At 44.1% G+C, this 16,585-nt stretch overlaps 1 protein-coding gene across 6 annotated transcripts in view; it reads left to right on the forward strand.

Moving 5' to 3' along the window:
- The window catches only part of MAGI2 (membrane associated guanylate kinase, WW and PDZ domain containing 2), a 1,098,994-nt gene that overhangs the window by 772,411 nt on the left and 309,998 nt on the right, over window positions 1-16,585 (forward strand). For all 6 annotated transcript variants that reach the window (XM_033957935.1, XM_033957936.1, XM_033957930.1 and 3 more), the window contains exon 7: window positions 14,225-14,282. In XM_033957935.1, coding sequence (XP_033813826.1) covers window positions 14,225-14,282 — 58 coding nt within the window. The remainder of the gene's footprint in view (window positions 1-14,224; window positions 14,283-16,585) is intronic.

Consider the following 16,585-nt stretch of genomic DNA (forward strand, 5'->3'; position numbering starts at 1 on the left):
AAAGACGGAGAAATGCACCATACCGACACACCATCGGTCTATACTTTTCAACTCTCTGTGATAGTATTTTGATATTTTTTTTTTCTGGTGTTTACCATTATTGACACTGTAAAGGGCCAGCTTCATGACTGCAAAAAAAAAAAAAAAAAAAGTTTTGCTGTTTTTACAGATCTCTTTGCATCTGGGTCTCTCACTTCTGCCGTTAGCACAGGCTTTTGATAGTGAGTCAACACAGTTGAACTCCAGTTCATTTATGTTTCTCTGGATAAGGCACAGCTTAATAGGAGGAGCCTTCAAACATTTCAGATGTTTATTCATTTTTGGGGGAATGAAAGAGAAATGAAATAAATGTGAAAATTGCAAAGGCTTTGTTTCATCTGATGCTGAGTGAACTATAAATGAAATTACATTTGCCCTGCCGTGTTGGCTTTTTTTTTTTTTTTTTTTAATTTTATGAAGCCCTGGAGTTTTCTTCTGCCTGCACGCTGTTGCAATCAGCAGTATGAACCACAGTTCAGAGGAAGCTGAAAACAAAGAAGACCTAATAAAGCAAAAGTTTCCATAACCAGAAGCTGGAAAACAGAAGTGGCTTGGTTTTTCAAATGTAAATGTGCAGCCACTTCCACTAAGACAGTGTAAATTAGGTGCATTTTCAGGAGCACGGCATGCAGAGTGTACACCAATGAAATGACATGCCTGTCTACACATCGACTCATGCATCTGCTCTAGACATATAGGGAGGGAGGATGGGATTTGATACCCCACCTTTCTGTGATTACAATCAAAGTGCTTTACATTTATTTATTTCCACTTAACTCTGGGGCAAAGGAGGGTTAAGTGACTTGCCCCAGAGTCACAAGGAGCTGTAGTGGGAATTGAACCCGGTCCCCCTGGTACTAAGCAGTGGGTTACTCCACCTGTGGATCTAGCCCAGTGTTTCTCAACTCGATCCTGGAGTCCCCTCCTTGCCGGTCAGGTTTTCCAAAATATCTGCAATGAATATGCATGAAATACATTTGCATATAACGGAGGCAGTGTATGCAAATCAAGTTTATGCAAATTCAGGGTGGATATCCTGAAAGCCTGAATGGCAAGGGGGGACTCCAGGACCGAGTTGAGAAACACCGATTTCTAGTACCCGCCTCCCTCAATATTCATGGGGGTTAGGGGCAGAGCCGGCCTGCAAATTTTTGAAAATTTTGCAAATAACTTTTGGGCCGACTCTGACCCACCTACTCCCTCCCGCCTTCCCCCCCCCCGGCATCCTGGACCTTACCTGATGGCCTAGCAGTCTTTCGGGGCAGGAGCGATCTTCCTACGCTCCCGCCCCATGCAGATCACTCATTCAAAATGGCTGCCGTAGTTCCCAGCATCACTTTTCTGACGTAGACAATGTATACAAAATTGGACTTCATTTATGCCCGTTTAGAATTTATGCCTGAAAAAGGATCGGCTCTGTAATGAGCCAATGCTCAGAACTCCAAACTGAAGGAAAGAGCACCTGGGAATAGAGCGGGAACAGTGCAGACAAATAGCTCTCGGATGTTCAACATTAAGGGCCAGATTCTATAAAGGATGCCTATATTAGATACCGCTAGTTGCCCAAATCAAGGACGCCTAGCGATGCCTAATTAAAATCTGTGTGCAACCCAAGTTGTTTTAATTAGTTGTTACTGCTATGGCCAGCGATAAAAACTGCGCTATGGTTTTTTTAAAAGGGGGAGGGGGGGAACCTGTCCTAATGTATTGGTGCCTACCTCTAGGACGCCTAGTGATGCCTAAGCGCTGCTAGGCGGGATTCTATAAAGGCTGCCGCCTATCAGTTGATTGACAGCCGTGCAGAGCGTCACCTACAATGTAGGCAACACATAGGCGTCCTTGATAAAATCTGGCCCTCATTGCGTACGCATAATATGTGTTCAAAAGTAAAGGGGGGGATTTACTCCTGGCCCATATGCACAAGAATTTCGGGTAACTACAGCTTTTGTGTACATGGGGGCAAGCAAACCCAGAAGTGAAGCATACGTTGGTAGTGTTCCTCTGCGCCTTTAAATATACGCCTTTTAAAACAAATTTTCACTGAAGGCTTATATTTAAGCGTAGGAAACTGGTGTCAAATTAGTGCTACTAACGTTGTTGTTAGGGGCCATTGACTCGTGCTCGACTCCTAGCGACCCGATGAATTGCGGATCTAAAAAGAAATCGGTTTTGTGCTAATGCTGCCGCTACTACTATTTGTCACTTATATGGCGCTGAAAGGCGTACGCAGCGCTGTACATTTTGACATTTCGTAGATGGCCCCTGCTCAGAAGAGCTTACAATCTAACTTGGACAGACAGACAATGACATAGAGGGTTGGAGGTGCAGAGCCCAAGGTGAGAGGAGTTAGGAGTCAAAAGCACTTCCACATGGGTGTTTCTCGCTTCAGGTGCTTAGAGGCTCCCGAGGGCTTTCGCTTTCAAATTCAATCAAAAAAAATGAGCATATTTTAAGGAAAATCCTATCTTCAAGCACCCTAATGCCAGCTCCAGCGGTAAGAGTGGCTTTGTTATGTGTGCTATTCTCCGAGTATGACTTGGTTAGCATCCATTCAAGTACTGTGAGCTAGCCCTGCCAAACCTGGACAAATTGGGGAATTTAAAAAAAAAAAAAAAAAAAACATCCAAAAACCCAGGCAGTCCTCTAAAAAGAGGACGTGTTCCAGTTTTCCCAGACATATGGTAACCCTGAGCCTATGAAACTGGAAGCCTGACAGAGTGGGCTGAGCATCCAGAGTGGAACGAAAATAGTAGACCACAGTGGAATGGTAGGATCTGATATATCGATCATAATAACATAATAAATGACGGCAGATAAAGACCTGAATGGTCCATCCGGTCTGCCCATTAGTTATGCCCATTAAAAATACATGATTTTGATATTTCTGAGTCGTAGACTGTAAAGTCCACCTGGTATTGTCCTAGGTTTCAAATGCTGAAGTTGTCATCTAATCAAGTCATTGTGACATCACTGCTGAGGTTGGCTCTTAGGCATTGGTGGAATGAGGCATTATGACATTACAATCTCAGCTCTGGAATGTTGCTACTCTTTGGGTTTCTGCCAGGTAACATAGTAACATAGTAAATGACAGCAGATAAAGACCCGAACGGTCAATCCAGTCTACCCATTGGTTATACCCATTAAAAAAAAACATGATTAGATGAACTTGTCTCTTCTTTGATATTTCTGGGTCATAGACTGTAAAGTCCACCTGGTATTGTCCTAGGTTCCAACTGCCGAAGTTGTCGTCCAAGCTCACTCCACCTGTTATCCAACCATCCTGTTTGCAGGATATCTACCATAAAGTCTGGCCAGTGACATCCTCATGTTCCAAGTTAGTGGAGCTACCATTGATCCCCAGCCCATCCTACACCAAAGCACCACACATGGGACACAGACCATGCAAGTCTGTCCAGTACCGGCCTTAGTTCTTTAATTTACATCCTTTGTTTTCTAATTAGAGATCCTCTATGTTTATCCCTTGCTTTTTTGAATTCCATCACCGTTGCCCTCTCCACTACTTCCCTCAGGAGGGCATTCCTGGCATCTACCACCCTCTCCATGAAAAAGAATTTCCTAACATTGCTCCTGAGTCTTCCTCCCTGTAACCTCAATTTATACCCTGTAATTTTACCATTTTCTCTTCTCTGGAAAAGATATGGTTCTATATTAATACCTTTCAAGTATTTAAACATCTGTATCATATCTCCCCTGTCCCTCCTATCATCTCATACACATTTAGGTCTTCCAGTCTCTGCCTCTGCTGGCATTATCCACGGAAATTCAGTGCCTGGCTCCAGTATTGGATGTCCAGGTATACTGTACAGTACAGAGCTAGTGAAAAAACAGCCAGTTAAGTGCAATATACAGTGTCAGGTCAAAAGCGCGCCGGGACAAAGGCGCGCGCAGACAACTGAGCGCAACGCGGAGGTGCGTGCTGAAGAAAATGACTGTTTTAAAGGGCTCCGACGGGGGTGGGGGGGGAACCCCCCCCACACTTTACTTTATACAGATCGTGCCGCGTTGTGGGGGGTTTGGGGGGTTGTAACCACCCACATTTTACTGAAAACTTCACTTTTTCCCTAAAAAACAGGGAAACCGTTAAGTTTCCAGTATAATGAGGGCGGTTACAACCCCCCAAACCCCCCACAACGCCGCCGCGATCTGTATTAAGTAAAGTGGGGGGGGCTTCCCCAACAAAAAACCCCGTCGGAGCCCCTAAAAACACTCTTTTTCTTCGGCGTGCGCTTCCGTCTTGCGCTCAGTTGTCGGCGCGTGCCTTTGTCTTCGGCGGTTTTGTCTATGAACCGCAATATACAGTACTTAATCAACTATGGCGAACCACATAAAGATAAGACTGATTTTTCTGTGGTCCTATTTATGCAGTTATCTTGGTTTAACTGGCCAAGTGTTCACTGCAGCCCCAGAATGCCCCCCCCCCCCAAAAAAAAAAAAAGCCAATCTGAGCGCTAACCACACATTTTCCGTAAAGAAATCAAAACTTTCCTATTCTTAAAGTATATTCAACCTATTTAAACTCCTCCTTCGCCTACTCTCTTTATAACATTCCCATGTATAGTCTACTCCCTGGTATCATCCTCTCAATATCCTAATAAGCAACAGGTTTTCCAAATAATCAGCTTAATCCATATTATCTTCCACTATAACCTTCTACTTAACATTTTATGAAAATCAGATAAGCTTTTATGCAATGTAACCAGAATTAATTTTCCCATGAAATGTAATTTATTATGTTATGTAATTCCTATGTAACGTTATTTCTTATGAAATGTAATCAGAAATAATTTCTGATATAACATATCCAGAAATAATCTCTGATATATTGTATCTATGTCTTTATCTATTATATCTGCTTTTTCTAATAATTATTTTTCTTGGGTACTTTAGCTAGATTGTGAGCCTTCGGGACAGTCAGGGAACTTCTAAGTACCTTTTTTCATTTATTTCCATTTTTATTGCATATTTATGGTATCTATACTGTAAACTGCTTTGAACCTCACAGTATAGCGGTATACAAGAAATAAAATTATTATTATTATTTTCAGAGCACATCTGATTAGCCCAGAACAAGTGATTTAACCAGCCAGCAGCCATGACTGGCTGGTTAAATTACTTTGAATATATCAACCCCATGGCCTTTTCCGGCCTTTTCACCAAAGAACATGAGTGAAATAAGGGCTATTTCAGTACAGGCTGCAAGGATGGCACTCGGAGAGTACAAATAGGGCAGTTGCCAGGTTTTGCTGCTCCCTGCCCTGGATCCCAGCATGTTTCACTCCACCCCTGATTGTGTGGACATATTGCGGAGGGCAAGGAATTCTGAACTCTGAAAATTTATTTTAAAAATACAGAGGTTTGTATTAGGATGATATGTTTGATCTTAAAAAAAAAAAAAGGTTTTGCTACGTCATTGTGTTAAGTGAATGAATGGAAGGATGCCAAAGAGGTTGTGGACCGTGTGGAAAGGAGCAGAGCAGTGCACAGTGGCAGGTCTCTATTGTATCCTATAAATCACAGGGAAAATGATTAAATTTGGGGCCGATAGGGTCAGATGAGTAGTAAAAAAAAAAAAAAGATTTCAGTAAAGCCTTACCTCGTTGAAATTGGACTTTCGGAGAATGAATAAGAAGATTTAACTCAATTCAGTTAATTACATGGAGACTTAGAGCATTTTATTATTAGTGTATGCAAATTTCTTCCTGCATATTTCACGTCGGCATTCACAAAACCTGAGGCATGTGCTGAGCTTGGATCTTAGCAAATGTGTGCGGATAAGTTTGTAAGGGGGGACTTTTCTTGAAGCAGCCTAATGGCGAAACATGTCGATGTGACAGGTCCCTTTCCCGATGTGATAAGAAAAGTGAAACGAACAATGAAAATATTTAACTTAAGTGTTTAAGTATTAATATTAACTTATTGTTATTAAGATCAAGCACTTTAAAACTAATGAATAATATAAAAATTTAAAAAATAATTCAAAAAAATAGTCTAAAAACAAGAAAATTATTGAGAGGGCTATTGAAGAAGCCTTAGCCATTAAGTGATATTGGGTAACCACGAACTATGTGGTGACCAAATGGCATGTCTGAAGCCCTGAAAGACACCTATAAGAGATTTTTTTGAAATAAGGTGGTGGACATCGATCTATGGTTGAGCTTGAATCGGAGCATCATAAATCCGACATCACCTCTAAAAAAATATTTTCAGTGAACAGCTAAGAACTGTAAAGTTAGCTGACTTTTGCCAAGCTACACCCCCCCCTTTCCCAATTTTATTTATTTATTTATTTTGCATTTATAGCCTGCCTATCAAATAGGTGAGTACGTGGGCGTCGGAATCGGAGGGGCCGTGGCCTCCCCAGAGTTTGACGGTCAGAGGAGTCGGTAATGGGTAGCTCTACTCCCCCCACCCAACCCCTCCGGATCGCTGTAATATTAAGTCTTCGGGCAGCCACCATGCAGCGTCGCTGCAGAATGAACACGTCTGGGTTGGACGCTGCGCGGCGGATGCCTGAAGGCTTAAAAATTGCATCGACCGGGAGGATGTGGGCGGGGGAGCCGGGAGTCGGAGAGAGATGTGCTGCAGGATCCTGCTGGACGGAACCTTTGGGCCCCTTCCGGGCCCCCTCCCGCCCCCAAATAAAAAAGCGTTCTGCTGCCTATGGGTGAGTTAAAATGTGCATACATAATAAAATGCATTAGAACAAAAACATCAAAGCAGCTGAAAATGGTGATGCCATGAGACGCACTCAGGCATTCTGTGGTATCTTCCAAATGTGCATGTACTATGGTCCTGATTCTATATACAACACCTAACTCCTAGGTCCCATTTATAGAATCACACCTAGCGGCTCCTAAGTGGTCTTAAGCTCCAGCAGGTGTTAAATCCATAGACGCATTGCCATTTAGGCCAGGGATTTCTTCGCCTAAATGAATGTGCCTAATGCAATCCACTCTCAAACTCCTCCCCTAACCCCACCCGCTTGCCTTGTAGGCGCCTTATTGTAGATGCCTACCTAGAAGTGGTAGTCGCCGACTGAGTTAATTAATTTTTTTTTTTTTTTTAGGTTTTTTTTAAACGGTGCTTTCAATTAGCACCAATTAAAAAAAAAAAAAAATTAAGTTGGGCGCCTAGGACTAGATTCACTTACCTTGTTTCCATGCCTGATCTGTGGCCGATCCCAGCAGGCCCGACCAATTCAGAACACCAAAAAAATTTAAATGAGGGCAATTGGAAGGAATGCCCCCTCCTCTGACCGCATGGATCGCTAGTGTGTGATCCCCACGCATGCGTAGACCATTTACTTTGCCTGTAGATGGTCTGCACATGCTTACCAGAGTTGCCTGAGCGTGCGGTGGGGGGGGGTGGGGGGAGGGTGCCCGCAAGCAGAGCAGGGAGGATAATTGAAGTCTGTGCTGCCCTGACTCTTCTGCTGTCTGCCGCCTTCCCTGCAGTACGAGCCTGCAGGTTCAAAGTGGGGCTGCACTGCAAGGAAGGCGGCAGACAGCAGGAGAGGTGGGGGCAGCAGAGATCAGGGGGAGTTTGGATTCGGGGCAGAGAGCAGGGCGACGAGAGGAGCTAATGAAACATTTTCTCTCTGTCTCTTTCAGTTTCATAATTTTAAAGTTGTGTCGCCACTGCAGCCCATTCCAGCTTCAATTAGTCAGGGAGCCTAGAACATCAATTAATATTCATCACAATAACGAGGCCGACATGTTCATAATTTCAGATCTGAGGAGCCTCTCAGCAAAACTTGTTTAACTGTTTGCTTTTTTTTTTCGCCATTCGGAAGTAGGGGTGCCCTTAACCTTTTCTTTTGTGAAGGCAGCTTCGTGTTTGCACCCGTCCTTCTGGGAACCTAAACTAGAATGAAACAATCCCTAAACTAAAAGCAATGCGACCAACAGGCACTGCTCTCCCCCAATCCGGCCCCAGGGCTTCTGCAGCCCCCGAAACAAGAATAAAGGCAGCGAGATCGGGGCAGCAGAGAGCAGGGCGGCAATGGAACTGGAGAGTGGGAAAAAGCGTTTGCGACTGGTTATATTTGAAATGTGCAGTCGCTTCTTGTGATGATCGGCCAGCCCAGTCAGTTTGCAAGATTTCTTTGGTGAGTCGTGCCCCTGCCTACTTTGCATTCCATTCCCCTCATTTGCATGCACAGTTCGGAATCGGATCGGCAGAGAGACAAGTGAATCGGGCCAGAGTAAAATCAGGTTGCATAGGGATCGGTACACGATCGGTTTGTTTAGTGAATCTAGCCCCTAGATTGGCTAGGTGCACCAATCTACCCATATTTTTATAGAATCAGAGCCTAATCAGAGTGAAGTATAAGTTGTTATTATTGGTTTATTTAAGTGCACATCATTTATCACCAAAATACCTTCAGGATTGTATGTACACACTATGTGCCATCTTGACCATTGCTCTCTGCATTACATTGTAATTTAGTTATTACAACTCAAAAGAAATTACAATTACTAGTACTTTCCTGTGGGGGGCACCTGCTGAGTGGAACAGGCTTCCAGAATATATTACGCATGAAAAGACGTGTGTAAATTTTAAAAAAACTGTTACAGCGTCGCCTGTTTTGGTGAAGGGGTAAAACGCGGACCTCACGGACCTCGTAGATCTAAAACCGCACGTCCTTAAAAATCTTCCGGCGTTTATTGACAAGTCCGCCTTTTATCTTATTCCACCGCTTTCCCCGCACGCTCAGCTCTGGCCCCCGGCTCTGCCTTCTCTAATGGCTAAGGAGTGAGGAGGCGCACCTTGGCTTCTGCTAATTAGACCGATCATCCCTTCCTCCAGATCTCTCCCTCCGCGCTGATTCCCGGAGCCCCCGCGATATGACACTGGATGGCAAATAGCTGGGGAGGGGGGAGCTTGGGGGGTTAAAAAATTTGTGTAAAGGTGCATCTGACCTCGCAAACCTCACGGATCCGCTCCACTTTTGGTCTCAGCATAGGTTATGGCTCTGACAGACCTCTATGACATTTTAGTGCTGATGGATCCTAATGCTTTTCCCTCCCTATGCTGAGACTAAAAGTGGCACAGACCTCAGGACAAAAGTTTTGCCGCTTTTAGTTTCAGCATAGGGAGGGAAAAGCATTAGGATCCGTCAGAGCTAAATTGTCATAGAGGTCTGTCAGAGCCAGAGACTACAAGTAGCAAGGACCTCAGGCTTTTAAGAACGTGCGGTTTTAGATCCGTGAGTTCCTCGTTTTACCCCTTCCCCCTGTTTTGCAAAATGAAAAATGATGGTTGATGCTTTTATATGAATTGGCAATTTCTGATGTTTTTCCTATGATTTTTGAATGCGTATGTACGTTTGTAATCTACCTTGTTTAAAGGCAGAATATAAATAATCTCTTATAATAAAATGCTAAGCGCGCATGTGCACTCTCACCGCCGTGTTGCCTGATCTGTAGTTCCGTGGCCGGCAGAGTGCGCATGCCGGCTCCGGCCAGACAAAGTTCATTTTTTAGTTCAAAGCCGCCGCCGCGGCTCCTCTATCAAATCTCACCAGAGTCTGAGAAGACTTCTGACTCTGGTGGGGATCGAGAGAGGAGACGCAGCGTCGGCTTTGAACTAAAAAATGAACTTTGTCTGGCCGGGCATCTGGGGTCTGCAATGCGATGGTGCGGGCGCAAGGAAGGCAGACATTGTGTGAGCAGGGCAGGATGACCGACTCCCGAAATAGGCAGCTGCACACTGGCCACTTCAAAGCTTCCTCCTTGGCTGCTCAACGAAATGCGACAAAATAATGAACAAGCAAACAGACCCACGCAGAGGGAGTATAGACCTGTGAGGATGGTGGACCAGGTGTGAGTGTGTGGATCCATCAGGGTAAAGGGCTGGGGACGGGCAGCCTGCCCAAAGATTCAGTGTAGTGGCCAGGGAGGGGGGTTGGGTTTGAATTGGTGCAGGCTCTGGTGTTGAGGTGTTTTTGGCAGAGCAGGGAAGAGGGGCAGAGGGAGCAGGGAAGAGGGACAGGGGGAGCTACTGGGCCGGGGGGAGCAATGAAGAGGGACAGGGGGAGCAGGGAAGAGGTGCTACTGGGCCGGGGGAGCAATGAAGAGGGACAGGGGGAGCAGGGAAGAGGTGCTGCTGGACAGGAAAGTGGAGTGGGGAGGGAAATGCTGCTGGTGAGAAAAGGGGGATTGGGCTGATAGGGAACAGATGGGAGAAGGAGACTGGGGGGGGGGTAAAAATGGGTTTGGAGCTGGGGCTGAAAATAGGGGACATGTGAGGGAAGGAGGCTTTACTAGCACCCGTTAATGTAACGGGCTAAAACACTAGTAAAGTATAAACTGCAAGCTAAAAAAAATCTGTTTTCTGCTGGCATGTCAGGGGCAGAAAGCAGGCATTCCTCTGTTCCTCAGTTGGGGGTCCTTTTACTAAGGCGCGCTAATCGATTTAGCTTGCGCTAACCATTTTAGCGTGCGCTAACGATTAGCATGCGCTAAATGCTAACGCATCCACAGAATATAATGGGCGCGTTAGCATTTAGCGTGCCCTAAATTGGCTAGGGCGCCTTAGTTAAAGAGGGGGTTAGTGCAGCTACATTACCAGAAACTCTTACCACCTTCAAAATGAATGTCGGGGTAAGTGCTCACTCAATACATTTTTTTTTTTAATGTCCATGTGCTAATAGCAATATTAGTGCATGGCTACTAATATAAATTTTTTTTTTTTTTTTTAAAGGCTATTTTTATGGCTGTGGTAAAAATGGCCTCAGCACACAGGTAAAAACCCATGTAAGGGTGTGCTAAGGCCACTTAGCCCTTACGATTTTGAACAACGAATCCCCCATTCGCTTTTATATACCCTGCTAGGAAATCTTTTGAAAACATCTAATGTATTTCCAGAAGAAACTGTTTTCCCATGTTGGTTACTTTTGTGTCTGATTCTGTGTCATTGTGACGGTGAAATGTCTTCAGAAAAACACAGAGCGGAATTTGACCTACAACAGTTGGTTTTCGCATTGGGAACAAGCAATTTATTGAAAGTCTGGCTTAACAATGCACGCTCTGAAAGAATCCTTGCTTCCTTGATAGATCTCTTGCAGAGAGTCATATCCTTTAAGATCATGGGCTATAAATGGCAGTAGTGGCGTAAGTTCAAGTCTATTTTCACATACCACAAAGTCTTTATAAATTATCTAAGCTGTTCACAATACCAGTTAAAACTGGGTAATAGGTTTAATAAATGAGAAGACAAAATAACAATAGACAAGAGGAAATAGTGGGGAAAAGAAAACGATGTATAGTCTACTAGGGCAGGGGGGTCAGCATCCTTTTTAAAGCAAAGTGCCAATTTATCCTTAAAATTTGACCCAAGATTTACAAGGAGCCACAATGGGTAGAGAAGGGAATTTGAGATATTCCAGGTCTCCCACTCTCTCTTCCCTCCCCAAGGTCTAGCTTTTCTCCCTTCGTTCTTCCTTCCAACCCTTCGCAGGTCTCTGCACCTCTCTTCCCCTCCCTCCCCCTACGCCTGTCCCTTCCCATCTCCCTCCTCCCAAACCCACAGTCAAGGTTCTCTCCCCTCTCCAGGCCCCGACCCTTTAATCTCCCTCCCAATCCCGTGCTCCCTCCCTCCAGGTCTACCAAGGTACCTGCTGGTCCAGCGTGGGTCTTCGTGGCAGGAGCGCAGCCCTCTCACTCCTGCCTCCATGTGGCTGCCTTCTAAAATGGCTGCTGTGACCTTTTGCAACATTTTCTGAAGTACCACGAGCTGCCTTGAGAAGTTGTGGCTATCATTTTAGTAGGCAGCCACGAGGAGGCAGGAGCAAGAGGGCCACGCCCCTGCCACATAGACCCCTGCTGGACCATCAAGTACCTGAGTAGGCCCCCGGTGGGGAGTCAGATCCTGGGGTTGGGTAGGAGATTAAAGGGTCAGGACCTGGAAAGTCACATCCACATTGGAAAAGATCCGCAGGTTGCCGACCCTGTCATAGGGGATTGGGAAAAAAAGGGAAGGACAGTACAAAAGAGGCAAGGAATGTACCATGTAAGTAGTCACAGAAAAAAAGGCCGAAAGGAATCATTGTTGTTGCAAGGCTTGAGTAAACAGGTAAGCCTTGAGGTTGTTTTTAAAACTTTGATAGGTGGGTTCTTTCTTAGCAGAGAGGGGGAAGGGCATTCCAGAGAGAGGGTGCAACGAAACTAAAGCAGGTATTGCAAAGAGAATCAAGCTAGAAAGAAGGAACTATTAGTAATTGTCTATGTGAAGCATAAGGATGAGAAAATTTGAAAAGAATATTAGAAGGCCAGATCGTAGTATCTAACAATGGTGAAATATTTAAAAGTGATCCTATAGGAGACCGGGAGCCAGTTGTCCTTCATGATGACAGATTGTATTTCAGTGGAACTAGTTAGACTCGTAGAACAATTGTTCGACCCCAGTGCATCCATGCATGCTCTATAAATAGTTCAGAGGTCTGGTGATTAGAGTGAGCTGTCCCTTTGCCACTATGGTCAGTATGTACAGTATGGCCAAATACAACGTATGAAGGAAGTTACACCACTGTAAAGCTAGTAGAATAAGTGACATCAATGAGACCTGGGGGAAAAAAAAATTTGTGCAAAATTTCCTGCAGGAAGTGACCTCTTTGGTATTTCTTACTATAACGATGGTGATTATTAATGCTGTTGGTTTCCAAACTGGGCTCCTTTTACAAAAACAGTGCTACAATTAATGGTACACTGAATGTGAAGAAGCCCATTCTATTACCATGGGTTTCATTGCATTCAGCGTGCTTCCAATCGGTAGCCCAAAGACATTTTCATGGTCTGTTTTTCATGAAATTCATAACTAAGGGGTTAAACTTTGCGTGGCATTGCATCACAGCTCATTTGCGTAGAATTTGAATAAAATGTCATGTATCGTGGACTGTTCCCTGAATTCTGTATATGGCGTCTGCTGTTGTGAGCACACATTTCTGCATGTAGCCAATGTGTGTGCCCAACTTAATTGATCAATTGGCCTAATTGGTGCCAATAGCAATTAAAACCTTGGCATTGACACTAATTGGAACTAATTAAGTTATGCAAACAACTTGTAAAGCGCAATTCTATAAAAAGTATGCACCAGTTGCAGTGCGTGAATTTGAAAAGGGGGGTCATGGCCAGGGTTGGATCGTGGACTGATCGGGAGTGTTCTTAAAAGTTATGCGCATTGTTATAGAATACACCCGATCCATGCCCAACTTAGGCACAGGTATTTAGGCCTGGTTTTAGCTGGCCTAAATGGCTACTCCTTAAGTTATGCGTCACACACAGGCGCTAAGTGCAATTCTATAAAAGATACTCACACCTTGTATAATCACACTAAATGCCGTTCTAGTCTAGAGAGTTGCACGGGAACAGAAATCCCACCCATCCCTGCCAGGATCCTCTCCGTCCCCATCAGGATCCTCTCCGTCCCCACCCATCCCCGCAAGGAATTACCTCCATCCCCGCCCGTCCACATAAAAAGCAGCAATTACTTCTGACAGGATCATCAATTCCACAGTTTCTTTTGTGTTTGCGCTGCTGTTTTCCTTGCGGAATCTCTTTGGTGGAACCCTTTTTTTTTTTTTTGTTTCTGTTCAGGTAATTAACTTATAAACCCCTTCTTTTACTAAGGCTGATGTGTCCATTATATTATATAGACGAACCCTGCTTCCAAAGCCTTCCATCCCCGTGGGAGTCCCGTTGGCTAGAGGGGGGTCCCCGTGGAAGTCCCGTGGGCCAGAGGGGGGTCCCCGTGGGAGTCCCATGGGTTGGGGGGATTCCCGCGGGACCCCCGCAGGACCCACGGGATTCACGCGATCCCCGTTCCCGTGCAGATCTCTATTCTAGTCAACACCAATCTTTTAGGCGCTATATATATATAGAATCTGGCCCTATGTGCAAAAATGTACTATGTGAAAACATGCAAAATTTCACAAATTCCAAAATAGTGTTGGTCATCGCAAGTAACAGGAGCCATTTCGATTTTTCGAATACCAAAATGCTATGTAGAAAAAACGTTGTACTCAACCATGTACTATACCCAACCACACGGTCTTCTTGGTGCAACTTCCCAACTATCTCATAAACAAAACAGCTGTTTCTCATATTGTGTTGCCTGCGACTGCTGCATTATTTGATGACAAGAATGCCTGCCTGTTCTCTTTCAGAGCTTCCATACGGCTGGGAAAAAATTGATGATCCCATTTATGGCACTTACTATGTCGAGTAAGTTTTTATTGTATTATATATATTTTTTATGGGGGGGGGGTTTCTTCTATTTCCATTGTTTCTCAGATTTCTTACATGCTGGTACAAATGAAAGCAAATAGCGGGGAAAGGAAAGCCAGATTGTGGAACGGTAGTATATGGCAAATAGAGCCTAATGAAATGAAAGCCATCAACTGATGTACTCTGAAATCAGTGACAGTCTTCTGTATTACTACAAGCTTATATGTTCTATTCTTTTATTTCAGAGCAGTTCCTAATATCTTTTCTAATTGATCTATCGGCAGCTAAGGAACTGATTCACTACGGCTTTTTCTTAGTCTATGTCAGGGGTGTCTAACTCCCTCCTCGAGGGCCGCAATCCAGTCGGGTTTTCAGGATTCCCCCAATGAATATGCACGAGATCAATTAGCATACAATGAAAGCAGTGCATGCAAATAGATCTCATGCACATTCACTGGGGAAATCCTGAAAACCCGACTGGATTGCGGCCCTCGAGGAGGGACTTTGACACCCCTGGTCTATGTCTATGAAAAAAGACATCATTTAATCATGCTCTCAAGCTAGAGAAATGGTATTTATTCATGCAAGGTTTTCGTATCTTGCCCAATCCGCTATAGTCTTAATTGAGTTACAAAAACACATTTTTATGTTTAAATGATTTTAATTGAGACAAAAACAGAACACACACAGAAAAAAGGCGAGCAGCCATGTAAGGCTCATAAAAGAACGATTTTTCCGTATAGCAAACCCCCACCCCCCTCCCAGAGTCCCTGCCACTCCTAAAAAAGCCACATATTTTAAAGACACCTAGATACCTATAATTCTTTATAAAATATCCACACAAGTTTATACCTGAATATTGGGACTCTGCCCGTATTCTGTCCATAATCTGCCAGTAAACATAGCTATACTAAGGACATAGATAAGGATGACTTACCTAATGAAGGGATTCTGATGGAGGGGTATAAGGAGAGAGAAGAGGTAATGAAGAACTTCAGAAAGAATGCATTTATATTCAGTAAGATAAGTTCACGCTGTATACAGAAGTGGATAAGAAGCCAATGAAGTGACAGGAAAGGAAGGGGTTATGGGAATATAGTAATATTGGCAGAAGATAAGTTGTGTAGAATTTTGAATAGATTGAAGGGCAGGAAAAGGATGGTTTAGTGACAGATCTGTGAGAAGTAGGTTGCAGTTAGAGAATGACACGTTGACTGTTATTTGCGGGTATCCTGCTGAAATGGGGAGGGGAAAAAATGGTCGCTGCGGGTACGGGGACAAGACCATTCACCACCCCGTGGAGTGGTGAATGGCTTTGTCCCCACAGTTAAGTGAGAGAATGCGCGCAAAATGGTTAAAACCCCTCGTGATCCTGGCCACCTCCCTCCTTCCTCCCGATCGCAGCGGTCCGGGCAACTCCCTCCCTCCCTCCCTTCCTCTCACCTTCGCTGGCGATTTTCATTGTCTCCGAGTGGGCTGAGCCTTTAAACAAGTTGCGTGCGGCTGCCTGAAACTTCCCCTCTGACACAACCGGAAACAGGAAGTTGCGTTAGAGGAGAAGTTTTGGGCAGCCTCACGCAACTTGGGACAGGGACCAAGCTCGCTGAGATGGGGACAAATTTTTTCCCCATGTCATTCTCTAGTTAACTAAGGATTTTGGTAGCGAGTTCAGAAAGAAAAGGACACAGTTAAAGGATGAAGATCAAGAAAGACCCTCGGATGTGGCCAGGAACAGGTCGCTAGAGATGGGCAAAGGCTGTTTTATGTAGTAATCATTTTGTGAAGATTAGGAAAATCTCGTCATATTAAACCTTTCGGAAAGCACTGAAAACTTATTTGTGTCCCAAATTTTAATTTTATTCATGTGTTTTATTTATGTATTTTTATTATTTCACTGTAGTGTTCACCATCTTGAATGGCAATTTATTTACCAAGAAGAAGGTATATAAAGTTTGCTAAGTAAATACATAAATAAAGCATTTTCTACATGTAAAGCTTGTTTCGCACCAGAAAAATGGCTGTTATAAAATTGTGCATATGAAAACACGTCTAAAAAAGTAGGTGAAAGTCCTCTTGCGCAAATGTACGGCTGCTACAAAGAAGGCTTTCAAAGGCGACTTTTAAGCAGATTGAAATCAATGTTACCAAAATATGATTTTCGGATTGTGGTTCAAGGTATGATCCTACAGAAGATGGATTACTGTAATGCTCTATACCAGTGGTCTCAAACCCGCGGCCCGCCAAGTACTATTTTGAGGCCCTCGATATGTTTATAAAACAGTTTCTTGATCATATGTCTC

Source organism: Geotrypetes seraphini, chromosome 9 (genome assembly GCF_902459505.1).
Source record: "Geotrypetes seraphini chromosome 9, aGeoSer1.1, whole genome shotgun sequence".
In the NCBI taxonomy this organism is placed as follows: Eukaryota; Metazoa; Chordata; class Amphibia; order Gymnophiona; family Dermophiidae; genus Geotrypetes; species Geotrypetes seraphini.